Source organism: Fusarium proliferatum, assembly GCF_900067095.1.
Source record: "Fusarium proliferatum ET1 genome assembly, contig: FPRO_scaffold008, whole genome shotgun sequence".
Classification (NCBI taxonomy): Eukaryota; Fungi; Ascomycota; class Sordariomycetes; order Hypocreales; family Nectriaceae; genus Fusarium; species Fusarium proliferatum.
This window is the reverse complement of record NW_022194797.1, coordinates 1,934,407-1,948,489: the sequence shown is the minus strand read 5'-3', so window position 1 is coordinate 1,948,489 and position 14,083 is coordinate 1,934,407. Positions and strand designations below refer to the sequence as shown.

The following is a 14,083-nucleotide window of genomic DNA, read 5'->3' as shown; positions in this document are numbered from 1 at the left end:
TCAGTCGGTGTGATCACATTTTTATTATGGAGACGCAGGCGCTTCGGATTTCCTCTTTCATGGCCGACGGGGCTGGCGGAGTTGCCACTCTCGGATTGATTACCTGGGGCGTTTATCAGTCCGCGTTGAAGTCTGTTTTGAGATATGCATGTGATGTGATGGAGATAAGATTATCTTTCTCTCAATCTCTTTTGTTTTATCTGATGCGTGCTACATGGGTCTGTGATCCTGGTGCAATGCATGGTATGGGAATTTCTCGATTAGATACACTATAAATAGCATCAAACAATTTGAGGCTATCATCGACGCGGACCCTACTTTTAGTACATCTAGCGAGCTCTTCTATCGTTCAACACCATCCATGCTGAAACTCAATACCGAGTTTATGTTCTTCGATGGTTCATTGGTCGCGATGCGCATGATGTGGCCGAACCTCGCTCCCGAAAACACGCCCTACGCCCTGCGCCTTCTATGATTGGCATTGTTGAACACCCCTAGTAAACATAAGGCGTAAAGATGAAGAACCTTTATATGACTACATTATCAATCTCGTTTATTACTATCTAGTCTTTAAATATAACGCAATCTAAGGCCCAGTCCAGGGCTACAAACACCAGTTTTCCAATCTACACATAAACCGTTCCAAGGAATGTCCTCTTCGCCGTCAGCCAGAAACCCTCAGTTACCTGGAGAACCATTAACATGATGTTCTTTGAAACAAGAAAGCCAGTCTTTGTTATCCGCTAGCGTCTGATCCCATGGATCCGAGGTATCGTATACAATCCTCCTCGCTTCAGTCTGAAACATCTCATCTGTTGGAATGACCCCGAGACTCATCTGTCGCTGTGCGTATCTGCCCAAGTGGTGGACCAGAAATTCGGGGAAGGCCATGGAGCTGCTGTCCTGTGTCATTGAGCGTTGCGGCGGCGCTGCAGTTTCCTCTACTGCGTCCAGATTGCCCAGGTTCCCCTCAGCAAAGTCCGTGGTTCGGCCAACGTTCTCTCGAATCTGAAGAAGATGATCTCGACAGCTTGGATCAGTTGCCGAGAAGGGCACGGGACATTTTCCTTCGACCTCGATCATATAAGGTGACAGCGCATTCGTCACACAAGCCTTGACATGCGGTTCAAAGTCATGGTCGCCCTTCCAATCAGCCATAGTATCACCCTTTCGAAAATGCTTCGCCAGATGTTCGACTCGTTCTTTCCACGTCTCCATTCGAAGCCCGCAGATTCCACATCTCGATTTCACGGGCGGTCCCTCAACCTTCCACGAATCTATAGCCGGTACCGTTTTCACGTGGTGGACGAGTCGAAGGTGTTGGGTGAGATGATCCTTTCGACTGAAGACAGGAGGTTTGTCGTCATTCTGACAACCAGCGTGGTTGTGAGTATCGAGATGCTCTGGAGTTGGGTCGAGTTGGCTGCAGTATGCACAATGGTTTTGCCCTGTTTCTGTGGACACCACTACTCCTCCGAATGGAGCACATCGCCAGCCAGCAAGGTCGAGATGAAGAGACTTTTCGTGCCGGGCCCAGTCATACTTACTTTTGAACTTGTCGCAGCAAAAGGTACAAGGAAACCGCCTGTTCTGGGATTCCTTGCCTTTGGTGGTAGAAGAACGTTTTGACTTTGTGACTCGACCTTTCAACGAACCTTTACGAGTCGCGGACTGGGGTGATCCAACTGACGCAGAAGAACAGCTCGTCGCACTTCCTAAACTATGCGTAGACCCTGCGCGACTCCCAACTCGACTTCGACCTAGGCTCCCAGCGGATGAGCGAGTTCTCAATGGTGTTTTTTGTAGTGCATCAGCAATGGCGGATAATGACGCCGCTTCAGCTTCCGGAGGCGATTCTTGCCATCTTTGCATAGGATCTAAAGTGCTGTCGCGTTGATGGTTATGGCGAGGTATTGAGATTGGATCACTTCCCGTTCTATGAGGCTGACGGCGGAAATAATGACTTCGTTTCCGTGGAAGTCCGCGTTGGGAGGTCTCAGCTATCGGAGAACCGTTGAACGATTGTCCGAATCCAGGAACTCCAAATGGGGATGTCGTTGTCGGAGTTCCCGCTCGATTGCCCGATGTTGCCAATGGCGAGATGGTTCCCCCAGTTGGTGTGGGTGCCGCAGCGGGTGTTTGCCACGAATTCAGGCTCAATGCAGGATCAAGCCAGAATTCGCTTTGTTGTTCTGGTGGGATCATGGAGTTGAGCAAGTCATGCGTGAAATCGAGGTGCTCATGGCCGAACGAAAACTCGGCATTCTGAGGCGGAAAATACGATTGCTGAGCTCCCTGGTCCTGAATCGGTGTGTTTCTCTCACCAACTGTCCCATTCGCGAGTCCAAGTCTTGCAAAATCGAGTTCCGAGAAGGTCAAGACTATCGGGTTACGCATTAGCGGATCTCAAACCCGAGATTAAAATCTGCTTACTATCACCATCAACGTCATCCGACGGCGGCCGTCTCGGTGCACTGGAACCCATTGCTTCGGCCTTTGTCCCTGCAATTACCTGCGGACAATCGCCTGTAGTTATTAGGTGGTTTTGCGATGGTGTTGAGGCCAGGCAAAGTCAGTCATTGAGGCGCCTTCTTGATGACAAAAGGCGTCGTTGACTTTCCGGAATCGGAGTGAGACTAACCCCCACCTTGACCAAAAATTCGTGACACCGAATATGCGATACTACGTCTCCATCACGGAACAGTCAGAGGCGATTTACTTCTGCTCTTTTCAGCCGCAATCGTAGTATTTCCCCGGCTGTCTTTCTCCATAGTTTGCCATATTAGAGTGATTACTCATGCGCGTTGGCACAGACCTTCTCCATATATGACGAGTCATAGATAAGATTATCTCATTAAATCTCCAACGAAGATAAAGCCATGCGTCACTTTAGCGGTATGAGCTTGCTTCTACGGATTGTTGGTTCAATATTCTCTCCGGAGACGGCCTGACTCACCAAGCTCAGCTCTGAGCGCTGGTGGTGCGGAAGCCATTTACGATGACATTGAACAGCACGCAGACTTGCAAGCCGGCTCCTTATTTTCCATTCTTCAGTAGATGCTTATTTAAATATCTACTAAGCGATATGTTCCAAATCTCGAGTACCCCATCTTCAGTATAATCGCTGCTTCTCATTCCCCAGCGATGACGGTGAAGAAGAAGCACGACAATTCTATGTGAGCTCTGCAAATGAGTAAATCATGGCACAATTCAAGTCTACATCTCAGATTATCATTGTTCCTAAGATAGTTTGACCTCGATTGTTCAAGAATTGATGCTGCAGCTCACAAAGCATTGCCTTCTGCTCGCCGCCAGCTGGCTCAGGCTCAGGCCAATGAGTTTGGAGAGCCTGATACACCGATCGTTACTTTCATCCGCGCTTACTACAGAACATCGAGCGCGATCGGAGCTATCTCACAGCCATCACAGGATTACATCCTTTGCCAGATGCTGCACCTTGAAGAACAGCGAGCCGGTAAGCGTGCATGTACCAACGGAAGAGGTTTGACGACATGAGTTGACTAAATTACCATTCTGTAAAGACCTCGATAATTCCATCAATAAGATAACATTCTTTGACTTTCCATCTATTTTCGAAATCGTCGCTGCTGTTAAGTGACATTCGCGAATGATAACACAGCATTGGTCCAATCGGTGCTGGTAGCTCGTGGCGCGTGACGCTCTGCGTAGGGCGTGAAAATGGCTTAGCTCGGACCAAAATCGGAGCATCATTTTTGAGAACAATGACGCTTACCCAAAGCGACCAAGTTCAACATGTTTCACATGAATAAGTAAAGGAGGGTCTATACGAAACCTACAGGCTGCAGGCGAATAGCATGTCACCTTTGAATCAGTTGACTCGCGCTGGAGTATGACATAGCTAAGTCTGTGGCTTTGGATAGATAGCAATAGCAACAGCAGCTGTCGACCATACTGAGCTGCACGCCTCATCGCATCCTCTTCTAGAAGCTAATGGATTGGATGAGAATATCAGACCGCCTCTCCATGTTTTTCTTCATCCTCCTTGATCGCATCAACCTGGACTATCGAATGCGACAGTCCCTTGCCATCCTCCTTCTCATCAATGATAATAGCCGTCAAGCTCTTCCCGTATACACAGCCAGAATCTAGACCAAAGGTATATCTTGGAACCTCGGGCAAGTCTGCGCCAACCTGTATTCCAACTCTTGCATCATGGCCGTAGACGACAATGCTACGTTTCTCGGGATCCTCGATCGAGCTCTGCCATCGATTCCAAGCATCAATCCACCAGTCGCCCTCTCGGGTCTCGAGAGGAAATCCAACAACGCCCTCTTTGTACTGACCACTGAAGCCTTCGCCGCCATTAACGACATCTGCCCATTTCGCCAACTCGCTTCTTATATCGGCATCAGTGGCATCGTGATATGCCGCGTATCGTCTCGTCCGACTCTTGGCTCCCTTGAGTAACCCTGCTCGAATGGGCTCAGTAACAGTAGCTTCTGGGTCTTTGTATACCAATCCTCGCATATTCATGACAGCCCATGGATCTTGCTCTTCCAGTGGAAGTAAGGGAACCAGGCCGCCATGCGCGACAAGTAGAGTCCCAGAGTTCCAGGGCGGTGAGGTCGCTCCCTTTCGAAGCTTGATACGCAGAATCAGCGGCTGCGATGCCAGCCAGGAAATCTGCTTATCGGTAAGATTGGCGGCAGTTGTAAAGTCACTTTCCGAACTGTAAGGCTTGAGGTCCTCCGGTGATATTGACTTCAAATCCTCCTTCGACTCAGATAGGGCCAGCTCGCCATTTGTGACCTCCTTCTCCTTTTCTGCTTCGAGCGCCAGCCTCTTTGACCGTTCAATAAGCTTCGTATCCTCCCCCCTTTTGATAGCAGTATGCGCAGCAAGCACCCTGTCCTCATTATTCCCTCTTATCGCACTCGCCCCAAGCTCCATCGCCAACTGGACAACGCCCGGGCTATCAGGCCCCTTGTTGATCAAGTCCCCGACGAAAATGAGTTTATCTCCATTAGACTTGCTATACGCGACTTTTTCCAGTAATTTCTTCAGTTCGGGCAAATGGCCGTGTACGTCACCGACGATTATGAGTCTGCCTGGGGCGATGACATCTTGAATACGAGACTGCAAGGGGTGCCACGGAAAATCGGCATGAGAGCGCGCGGCAGAGGAATGGTTATTTATCTCGTATTCATTTTCGTGAGAGGGCATTTTTTGTTGTTAATAATAACCCTTGGCGAACTTTTGAGTTTGCGTTTTTGGTGAGGGAGGAGAAGATATGGGTTTTGTTACGAGCGGACGAATCAGCGGATGTTAATTGGTGATTGAATCCACTTTGACGATGACGAATGTGATACAGAATAATTGCACGTGGGAACAAGGAAAGAGAAATCTCGTATTTACAAGTCGAAAATACAGAGTGCCCAAGCTAAGAAGATGGTTTTTAGATCACCGGCAGTTATAGCTGGTCCTGTGCAGGGGGTGAGGCTGATTTACGCTCTACTATATATCACTCTTGGAACACCGTCTAGCAACTGAAAAGGCGTGGTGGCAGAGTGGTCTAATGCGATAGACTAGAAATCTATTCCCTTCGGGGGCGTCTGTTCGAATCAGGCCCACGTCGAATATTACTTTTTGGCCTTTTCCTAATTTTATTACTTTAATAATACTCTACAATCTCTCTCTCTATTTTTTCCTCTTATTTCTATATTATCTTTAATATGCTTGGCCTGTCTTAATAGCTATAATACTGTAATAATTATTATTTATATTTTACCTAGCTGTTACTAAGATAGGTATCAGTGAAAACCGGCGTAGCTGCTGGGATATTTTCTTTACCAACAAAATGCAATGAAATGTAATTACAGTATATGTACCTTATCCTCCCTGTACAAAATGATTGTATATATTTTGAGAGTTCGAGCTTGTTGTTTGGTCTATAGAACATAAACCATAGATTCATTCTGTGTGAATTAGGGTAGGTCGTCTACCCGTCGTCTACTGTTTAAGCATAGACATATGCTTCCGCAACAACTTACTCCCAAGATCTCGTAATTCCTTAAAGGCCTTTAGGTTGAGTTAGTTTCACATGAAAAAGATGGTTTGGACGGCATCTAATGTTAGACGCCTCGGTGAAAGCAGACTCCCCGAAAGAAACTATGCTCAGCCCTCCATAGCAGGGGATACGTAAAGTTCACTAGATCCAACAAGACTTCGCTGAGGCGCTCCCAATTTGTCCTTGCTTCAGAGGGCCAAAGAGCTTAATTTCCGCCAAGGCAGGTGGTGTGACAAATGCATGATATGATTTGCTTCAGCTCCATAGCTCTGATCGGGAAATCCCCAGCTTCCAGTTCCCCGGGATGTCCAGACCCAAAGCAGCAGGGCTGAAAGAGCCAGAAAGTCTAGAAATGCGATATCTCTCACATGGCATGCTACACGGCCAAGCCAGAAGTTTTTCAACGCCTGGACCTCGAAAATTCGCTTAATAAAGAAGCATTCGGTGGGTAGCGTCGCATACCAAACGCTCTCGGCGACTAGAAGCGCCCCAAAAAGCTTGATTGTAAGCAGATACGACGAAAGCGTGGAAACTTTGATGCCGGAAACTACGAGAGGACCAATCGTGGCTTGCGCTGTGTGGGGGGGCTAGAATCGTTGGCCTTTGTTGATTGTCGTGCTTATTGCTGTTTGCGTAACCTGATAGTTTGGCCCTGCATTCCAGACGCGCGGGCCCCGTTGACCAGCCCAGGTTCCAGGTACGATGCCGACAATCATTGCCAGGGACAAGGGCTCAATCGTCTTTTTCAACGATTAATATTGTTCTATTGGGCGTTGGATTACCGCGTCTTGGCATTTTTGGTTATGTTTGAGCTGTCTGAACAGCTGTTGTAAGATATGTCAAGGGATGACGAAAGACCAAGAAATCCCGCGATAAGGGCGATACCTATTTTAGCGCATCCCTTGTGCCTTGAAGGAAAAAGACAGTTTTAGCTCTTTTACTACCTCGTAGTGGCTGTAGCGTAAAGACTCAGGGTCCTCTTAGTCGAAAGGGCATGTCGAATTCGGCAACTCGGATCTGGTGGAGCCGAGCCAACTGAACTTGGCAACTTCGGATGGTGAGGCCGCTGTAAGCAAGCCTCGATCATTCCACACTAACAAAACCGCTCGGAATCTAGGCCCTGCTCTCCACTTCAGCTGTGATAATGGGCTCTTGAAATAAAGATCCAGCTGTTTCCCTGCTCGTTCTGGGGATCTCCCTTGGTAGAGTCGCATCATTCAGTGTTACGCTGTACGCTTGTCTTGTAAGTCAAGTCTACACAAAAAACAGGTTGAGTCATGTTACACGACTCAACTTGCAACATGGCAAACATACAGTACTGACTTATTCCTCCAGGTATTAAGGGCCAGATCGTACCCAGGTAGTCACCCGACGGTCACCTCGTCTCCTCCCGACGACAAGATGTCGATGTTTGGTCGGTTCCAAGAGAGCAAGAAACAATGGCGTAACTGTATAGTGGCATGTTTCGCAATCTATGCTCTCGGTTTTCTCTTTTTCTACTACAGCTTCCCTGCCTTTGGCGACTTTCATCGACCCCATCATCACCATGCCGTCTCTGCCACGAAGCAGTCAAAACATGTCAAGCCGGACAACATCACCGTCAGCGGACTGGTATTCTACGGTCGACAAAGCCGAGTTGAGATAATGAAGTGCTACATCGAGCGCAACCTGGTTGAGAATGGAGGATGGCTCGATGAAGTCCTCTGGGTCGTCAACACCGAGCAAAAGGGTGATCTCCGATATCTCGAGGAGATACTTGCTTCGAATCCTCAGCGATACAAGAAGATTTATTCCGACGAGATTGCAGGGACGTACACATACAAGAACATCTGGAAGAAATTGGATCGTGGAAAGTATTACGTCAAGATTGATGACGATGTCGTACGTGCAATGTCCATGTCTTAATTCGCTAAACACTAACCATTTGTCTCCCAGGTCTGGATCGACGACAATGCCATCCCCAGTCTTGTCACACGTAAAGTCCAAAACCCCAAGGACTTTGTTGTCTCTGGCAACATTATTAACAACCCCCCTCTTGGATTCTTCCACATGCGCATGGGTGCCATTCATCCATACTTCCCAGAGGCTTTTGAGCCATTCAGCGTCACAAACGCCACTGATTACTGGAGACCATCACGACATTCTTCGTGGGACGGCCCCAAGAAGTACAAGTGGGAACTCAAGAATGAACCTCCTTCCTGGCCCAACCATCGATGGCTTAGAGTCCCTGACGATGCGATGCTTGATCAGACCCCTGCTGCTGAGCTCAAATACGATATTTGGGGCGATAGCTACCGCAACTGGGCTATCGCTTCTCAAATGCACATGTCTCTGTTTGAGAACATTGAGAAGAACCAATTAGACCTCTATAGGTTCGAGAAAACTTGGACCATGTACGAAGATCGAATCCGAATCAACTTCATGTGCATCTACAGCGATGACATCCTCGACACGGATCCTGAGAACTGGCCCCAAGGACGGGGTGACGAAGACATGATCGTTCTCGACCTCCCCAAAAAGCTTCGACGCCGTAAGTCCACCATTAGAAATCCAACATGCTTTATGCATAACTAACACTCTCTGCCAGCTGTTGTGATTCAAGGCGACGCTTTGGCCGCTCACTACCAGTACATGGACCAGAAGAAATTGGAATCAACCGATATCCTAAGACGATACCAATCCATCGCAAAGGATAAATACTGCCTGAACTTAGATGCAGCGCGGGACGTCGCGGAAGCAGATCTGAAACAAAGGTCGATTCGAGGTCTCTTTTCCACCCCAAGTGGGTATGATGTTTGATGTCTATAATACGGAGTTATATATCCTGGGATGGGAGCGTGTCGGTTATTATGCTAGAAATTGCACCAGTCGTTTTTTCACCGCTTCCTCTCGTGCCTTGCGGTTTGTCCACCATCGTGAAACTTATAAATATAACTTGGTTAACGGGTTGTTTTATCTCGGTTGTTTGTTACCGTTGAGGTTACATGGCATAAGATGGTCCTAGTCTGAGATGGGGAAAGGGGCTATTGTCATCGAGACCCTCTTTTGAGAGAAATCGAACTATCGCCACCGTTATTTCTATTGGGATCTTCATTCATTGCCAGCTGGCGATGCCTAGAAGCGCAAGGCGACAGGAGACTTTGGCCTGGACGAGAAAGTGGCCTGGCCATAGAGCGTGCTGAGCTCACCACAGGTTTTTTTTCGATACATACCTATCAATCCAGGGTTCAAGTTGTTTGACATTTTACGCATGGCGAACTAGTTTACGGCTTGAAATGAGAGGCATCTTCTCAAAGGAGCCATGGCCTGATACCTGAACAGCGATTCGAGACTCACGTTGAGCCAGTTGGTAGAAAAATTTATCATTTTCCAGACAGTTACAGAATTTTGCCTGCTATATACACTGTTGCAATATGACTACTCTACTTTCGGGAGTGAGTGACTGTCCATCGAGTCTCAACACTGATCTCGTTATTCTTCATCTCAGAAGATCCAACAGTCAAGTTCTTCTCCGACCCTGACTCATCAGGGAATCCTGCGACGGCATAACCGTGCTGAAGCTTATCATTCGGCCTATAATCATCCATCTCCCAGGTCGACAGGTTTGGGTCTCGAGCAATCTCTGGCTGGGTGCTGACGGCACCTGATCGGCTGGCATCCCTAAATCCCGTTGAACGCTCGGTAGAGTATTCATCCAATCGAGACCCCCCAATTCGCTTCTTGTACTTGGCGTAGAAAGGTCGGAGCATGGGAATGCTGACGCAGAGGATGGCCAGGTTAGGCTCGAGGATGAAGAGGAAGATGGTGGTGGGCATGGTTCCGGTGATGTTGTTGTTAAGATCGACAGTTGAGATGTAGATAAGTCGGAAGACGGCGCAGACAACGCAACTGTTCGAGTCAGTATATGCTTCTTACATCATGAACTAAGAGACCTACGCAAGACCCAATGCGAAACAAGACGTGATACCAATCTTCTCCGCACGGCGTGTCTTCAAGTTCCAAACGCTATGCATAGGAAGCGCCATAATGATCAAGTCTCCAATAGCGTTGGTAGCGATCAAGGACTGAATCATGGGGATGTACGCTCCACACTTTCCTTGGGCAGTCCACTGAGCAGAGACTGGGTTGCAAAGGAAGATACAAGAGCAGAGATAGGCAATGAGCCACATAGCAACAAAGACGAGGGCAGCCTTGGATGACTTTTGCATGAAGCTTGTTGGGAAGACTCGGATGAAGAAGGCCAACATGCTCGCTTTGACGGAGGCGAGGAGTGTGACATAAATGGCTTGCATGCAGAATGTCAACTTGAGAATGAAAGGAATATTCGCGGCGACTGGATCGAGGAGTTAGTAAATCGTACTAGCACAGAGGCAGATGATAGTCGACTGCGGGTGAGGGAACGCACGCTCAGGATGCTTCGCTAACTCGTATCCATTTCCAACAGGCGCGAAAAGTCCTTGACAACACAACATGGCCACGCCCAGCGGCTGCAATCACAGTCAGTAATGGCCGAGCTCATCCAAAGATAGTCACCAACCGTTGCGAAAATAACGAATCCATCATCCCATCCAAGTCCAGGTCCCATAAGTCTCCCAATGACCCGCAGAGTGACGACAATCAGAACCAGCAGCACAATCAAGCAGTTGATGGCAAGTTCGGCTTTGACATAACCCAATATGGGCATGAAAACCTGCGGTGTCGATATCACCTCTACTGCTTCCGCCGACATGATGGGAAGCACTCAAAGCGAAACAAATACGCCGAACAAGAGAAATTTCAACATACAGGGAGGAGCAAAAAGGAACCCATTCTTCCTTATATAAACAGGAACCATAAGCAGGTCATGTCGATCACTTTACTCCAACCGAACGGCCTGGGAAAAAAGGACCTGCATTAGCTGGGGGTTCTTGAGCGGAAACTTGGCCCAAATGAGACTGGTTTGTTACAGATGACTGAGGCAAGACATGCGAGTGTGCACTTGGCTGTGGTCTCTTTGCCTATTCAAGTACAGAGGCTCCGCCGGGTATGAGGGTAACCCTGGGATCCTTGGGGGCAACGGCCTTGGAAAGATGCAGTGATGAAGCAAGGAGATCCTTGACAGGGCCCTTTAGCCAGCGCGGATGACGGATCCGTGGCGAACGGGACTTGGCGCGGCAATGGGAGGAGCCTCAACGCTGGGTCTTGATACACTCAGGGGGAGGGGGGATTGGATGCTTCGGCTGGTGCTGTATATCCGAAGCTCACGTGAGAGGCTCACATACGATCCAATGGAAGAAAAAGACGATACGTAAAATAACCTCTTGGCACCCAGAATATTGGTGCAGGAACAGGCGAACCAACCGAAGTTGCCGCATGAAACATTTTGATTACAGACTACTCCACATTCAAGGACACTTTCTTGACTCGACTCCCGCAGCCGTGACATCGTAAACGGGTCGAATGAAAAGCCGGGAAAGTGCCGGGTTTCTAGTGCTTCCAGAGCGAATAGTGTCAGGGCTGAAGAGCAAGCTCACCGTCCTGTCTCAAAGAGAATAGACCAGCTGACCTAAACATTATAAAACAAAGTCTTGTAGGGCTAAGATCATCCGAGGGCTTGAGAACAGACAATGCGGAGAAAAGCAAAAAAAACGGCCCTCCCGAGATTGTAGAGACAAAGACTGAAGAAATGGTTGAATGAAATTACTCGCCAAGAATTAGAAACAACGGAGTATTTCTGGGGCCCGTCCCGTCTCGTTCCTTGACCACTTGGTGAACAATCCGCCATCAAGCGTCTCCATCGTTCCCCATATATAGCCCACATAGGAACACAAAACGAGATTTTAGCGTGCAGTCCTGAAAATATCCTATCGGAGAACGTTAGCCTACTGTAGGAAATAATCTGCTGACTGTCCAGACGGATCATGTTTTGTCCCCTGGGTTAGGTGACGATCTTGCACAAGAATAGCGCAGTTCGCCGACGCTCAATGAGAGAGAGGGGGAAAAAACCGCACTGACTCGGCACTAGGGGAAACAAAAACAGGACTGCAAGATAAGCTTCCCGCGCTGCCCGTCGATGGTTTGGCACAAGTCTAACGGTCGCAAAACGTCTACTTCACATGTTGAGTTAATAATTAATTTTGAGTTTCGGAAATATCGATCGAAACGTTGACGTGCTTCTGGATGGTACCGTAACTTAAACCCTTCTGTCACATCATATCATCCATTCCTTGTCACAGTAACTCATCCCCCCCCTGTTTTTCCTTGCCACGCCACGTTATGGCTGCTGCCCACAATCCAGGTTGTCGGTGTCCTTACTCAATGTGCCCGTCGCGCATGAAAGGAGGTCTCAAGGGTCCCTCCCTGCTAGAACGCCTCGTCGGAAATGCAACCCTCATGCCCCCCGGAGACCGCCACCGTAAAGGTTTAGGCCAAGACCGCATGGCAACGTCGCCTTTTAATCACGGCAAACTCGCGTCGTCCTTATAAAGTATGGTTTGGCTGTATTTGACTGGACGGGACTAGGTTTAAAAAGCAACGTTTTTCGTAAAAGCCAGACCAGCATATTAACTATCTCCACCAAACCGTCAGCAGAAACAAAACACCTTTTCCCCTTTTTAACCTTTTCCACGCATCATCATCATCATGACATCCTCTTACACTACCAAGCAATGGGTCCTCGCCAACAAACCTACAGGGGAGCCTGTCCTGTCTGGCCCAGATGCTACCTGGAAGCTGCAGACCGTCACACTGCCTGAGCTGAAGGATGGCCAGATCCTCGCCAAAGTCCAGTATTTCTCCAACGACACTGGCCTAAGGAACTTTATCCAGAGCACCGTCGCACCTGAGCGCTTCTACGTGCCTACAGTGCCCCTCGGCTCTCCCATGCGCTCCGGCATTATCGCTGAGGTGGTCGAGTCCAAGTCGGACAAGTTCAAGGTCGGTGATCTCTGCATGGATTTCCACTTGGGCACATGGAGCGAATATGTCATCCTGGAAGCCGAAAACTCCCAGGCCCTCGCGCCCCTGCCCAACGGCCTGCCCACCACTCACTTCCTTGGTGCATTTGGCGCCTCTGGTCTCGCCGCGTATACCGGCTTGTACTATGCCGGCGAGGCTAAGCCCGAGCACACTATTGTCATCTCAGCCGCTGCTGGCGCCACTGGCTCTATGGCTGTCCAGATCGCCTCCAAGATCCTCGGCGCTAAGCGAGTCATTGGCATCACTGGCTCTGACGAGAAGTGCGAGTGGGTGAAGAGCATCGGTGCCCACGAGTGCCTCAACTACAAGAGCCCTACATTCCTTGAGGACCTCAAGGCTGCTACCCCCGACGAGGTCGATGTGTACTTTGACAATGTCGGTGGTGACATTCTCGACGCCATGCTGACCCGCGTCAAGAAGCACGGCCATATCGCTGTCTGCGGTGCTGTTAGCGGATATAACTCTGACGAGCCCATGGCTCTCAAGAACTGGTTCGAGCTTATTTCCTGCAGAATCAACATCCGTGGATTTATCATGCTCGATTATATGGACAAGGTGCCCGCCATTCTTGGCGAGCTTATTGGCGCCACTGCCGACGGCCGCATCAAGCTTGAGGCTGCCGAGACAGTCATTGAAGCGCCCATTGAGCAGCAGCCCGAGGTTTGGATGAAGTTGTTCAGCGGTGTCAACCAGGGCAAGCTCCTCACCAAGCTCATCATTTGAGAAGCCTGGGTGAATAAAAATAGATAGTTGATGAATTTAGGCGGGCATTTGCATACTAGCGTTGCCATTGAATATAACTGGCTTGCAATACTTGATCATTTATGAATTCTACTGTGCTATTAATTGTAAAAATGCGACTTTATTTGGCGGCAGTGCTTGGCGCTTCAGTGGGTGTCATGGTCCTCACCTCAACTTTCCCTGGCGACAAGGCACTGTGAAACGGCGTTTTAACCAGCAGGGATTACTGGGCATGCACTGTAAGTCAGTACCCCAGGTTTGTCTAGGTTTGTCTACTAACAAAAGGATTCAACTCTGTGTATGCGGTACTGTGGACCATCTCCGCCGGTTCATGAA

The 14,083-nt window shown here is 48.8% G+C and overlaps 5 protein-coding genes and 1 non-coding gene across 6 annotated transcripts; 3 read left to right on the top strand and 3 right to left on the bottom strand.

Moving 5' to 3' along the window:
• Positions 1–678: 678 nt before the first annotated feature.
• Positions 679–2,485, bottom strand: FPRO_14460 (uncharacterized protein; the record flags this gene model as incomplete). Its single annotated transcript, XM_031219487.1, has 2 exons — positions 679–2,381; positions 2,434–2,485. 2 exons carry the CDS (start codon positions 2,483–2,485, stop codon positions 679–681), a joined length of 1,755 nt encoding a protein of 584 aa, XP_031085241.1.
• A 1,505-nt stretch (positions 2,486–3,990) lies between these two features.
• Positions 3,991–5,205, bottom strand: FPRO_14459 (uncharacterized protein; the record flags this gene model as incomplete). Its single annotated transcript, XM_031219486.1, has 1 exon — positions 3,991–5,205. One exon carries the CDS (start codon positions 5,203–5,205, stop codon positions 3,991–3,993), a length of 1,215 nt encoding a protein of 404 aa, XP_031085240.1.
• Positions 5,206–5,535: 330 nt separating this feature from the next.
• tRNA lies at positions 5,536–5,617 on the top strand. The gene has a single exon. It is a non-coding gene; the product is annotated as a tRNA-Ser (tRNA).
• A 1,839-nt stretch (positions 5,618–7,456) lies between these two features.
• On the top strand, positions 7,457–8,848 carry FPRO_14458 (uncharacterized protein; the record flags this gene model as incomplete). The annotated part of the gene is made up of 3 exons (XM_031219485.1): positions 7,457–7,930; positions 7,985–8,579; positions 8,637–8,848. 3 exons carry the CDS (start codon positions 7,457–7,459, stop codon positions 8,846–8,848), a joined length of 1,281 nt encoding a protein of 426 aa, XP_031085239.1.
• Positions 8,849–9,471: 623 nt separating this feature from the next.
• On the bottom strand, positions 9,472–10,778 carry FPRO_14457 (uncharacterized protein; the record flags this gene model as incomplete). Its single annotated transcript, XM_031219484.1, has 4 exons — positions 9,472–9,937; positions 9,986–10,382; positions 10,455–10,536; positions 10,587–10,778. 4 exons carry the CDS (start codon positions 10,776–10,778, stop codon positions 9,472–9,474), a joined length of 1,137 nt encoding a protein of 378 aa, XP_031085238.1.
• A 1,892-nt stretch (positions 10,779–12,670) lies between these two features.
• Positions 12,671–13,729, top strand: FPRO_14456 (uncharacterized protein; the record flags this gene model as incomplete). Its single annotated transcript, XM_031219483.1, has 1 exon — positions 12,671–13,729. The coding sequence occupies one exon, from the start codon at positions 12,671–12,673 to the stop codon at positions 13,727–13,729; it is 1,059 nt and encodes a 352-aa protein (XP_031085237.1).
• Positions 13,730–14,083: the final 354 nt, after the last annotated feature.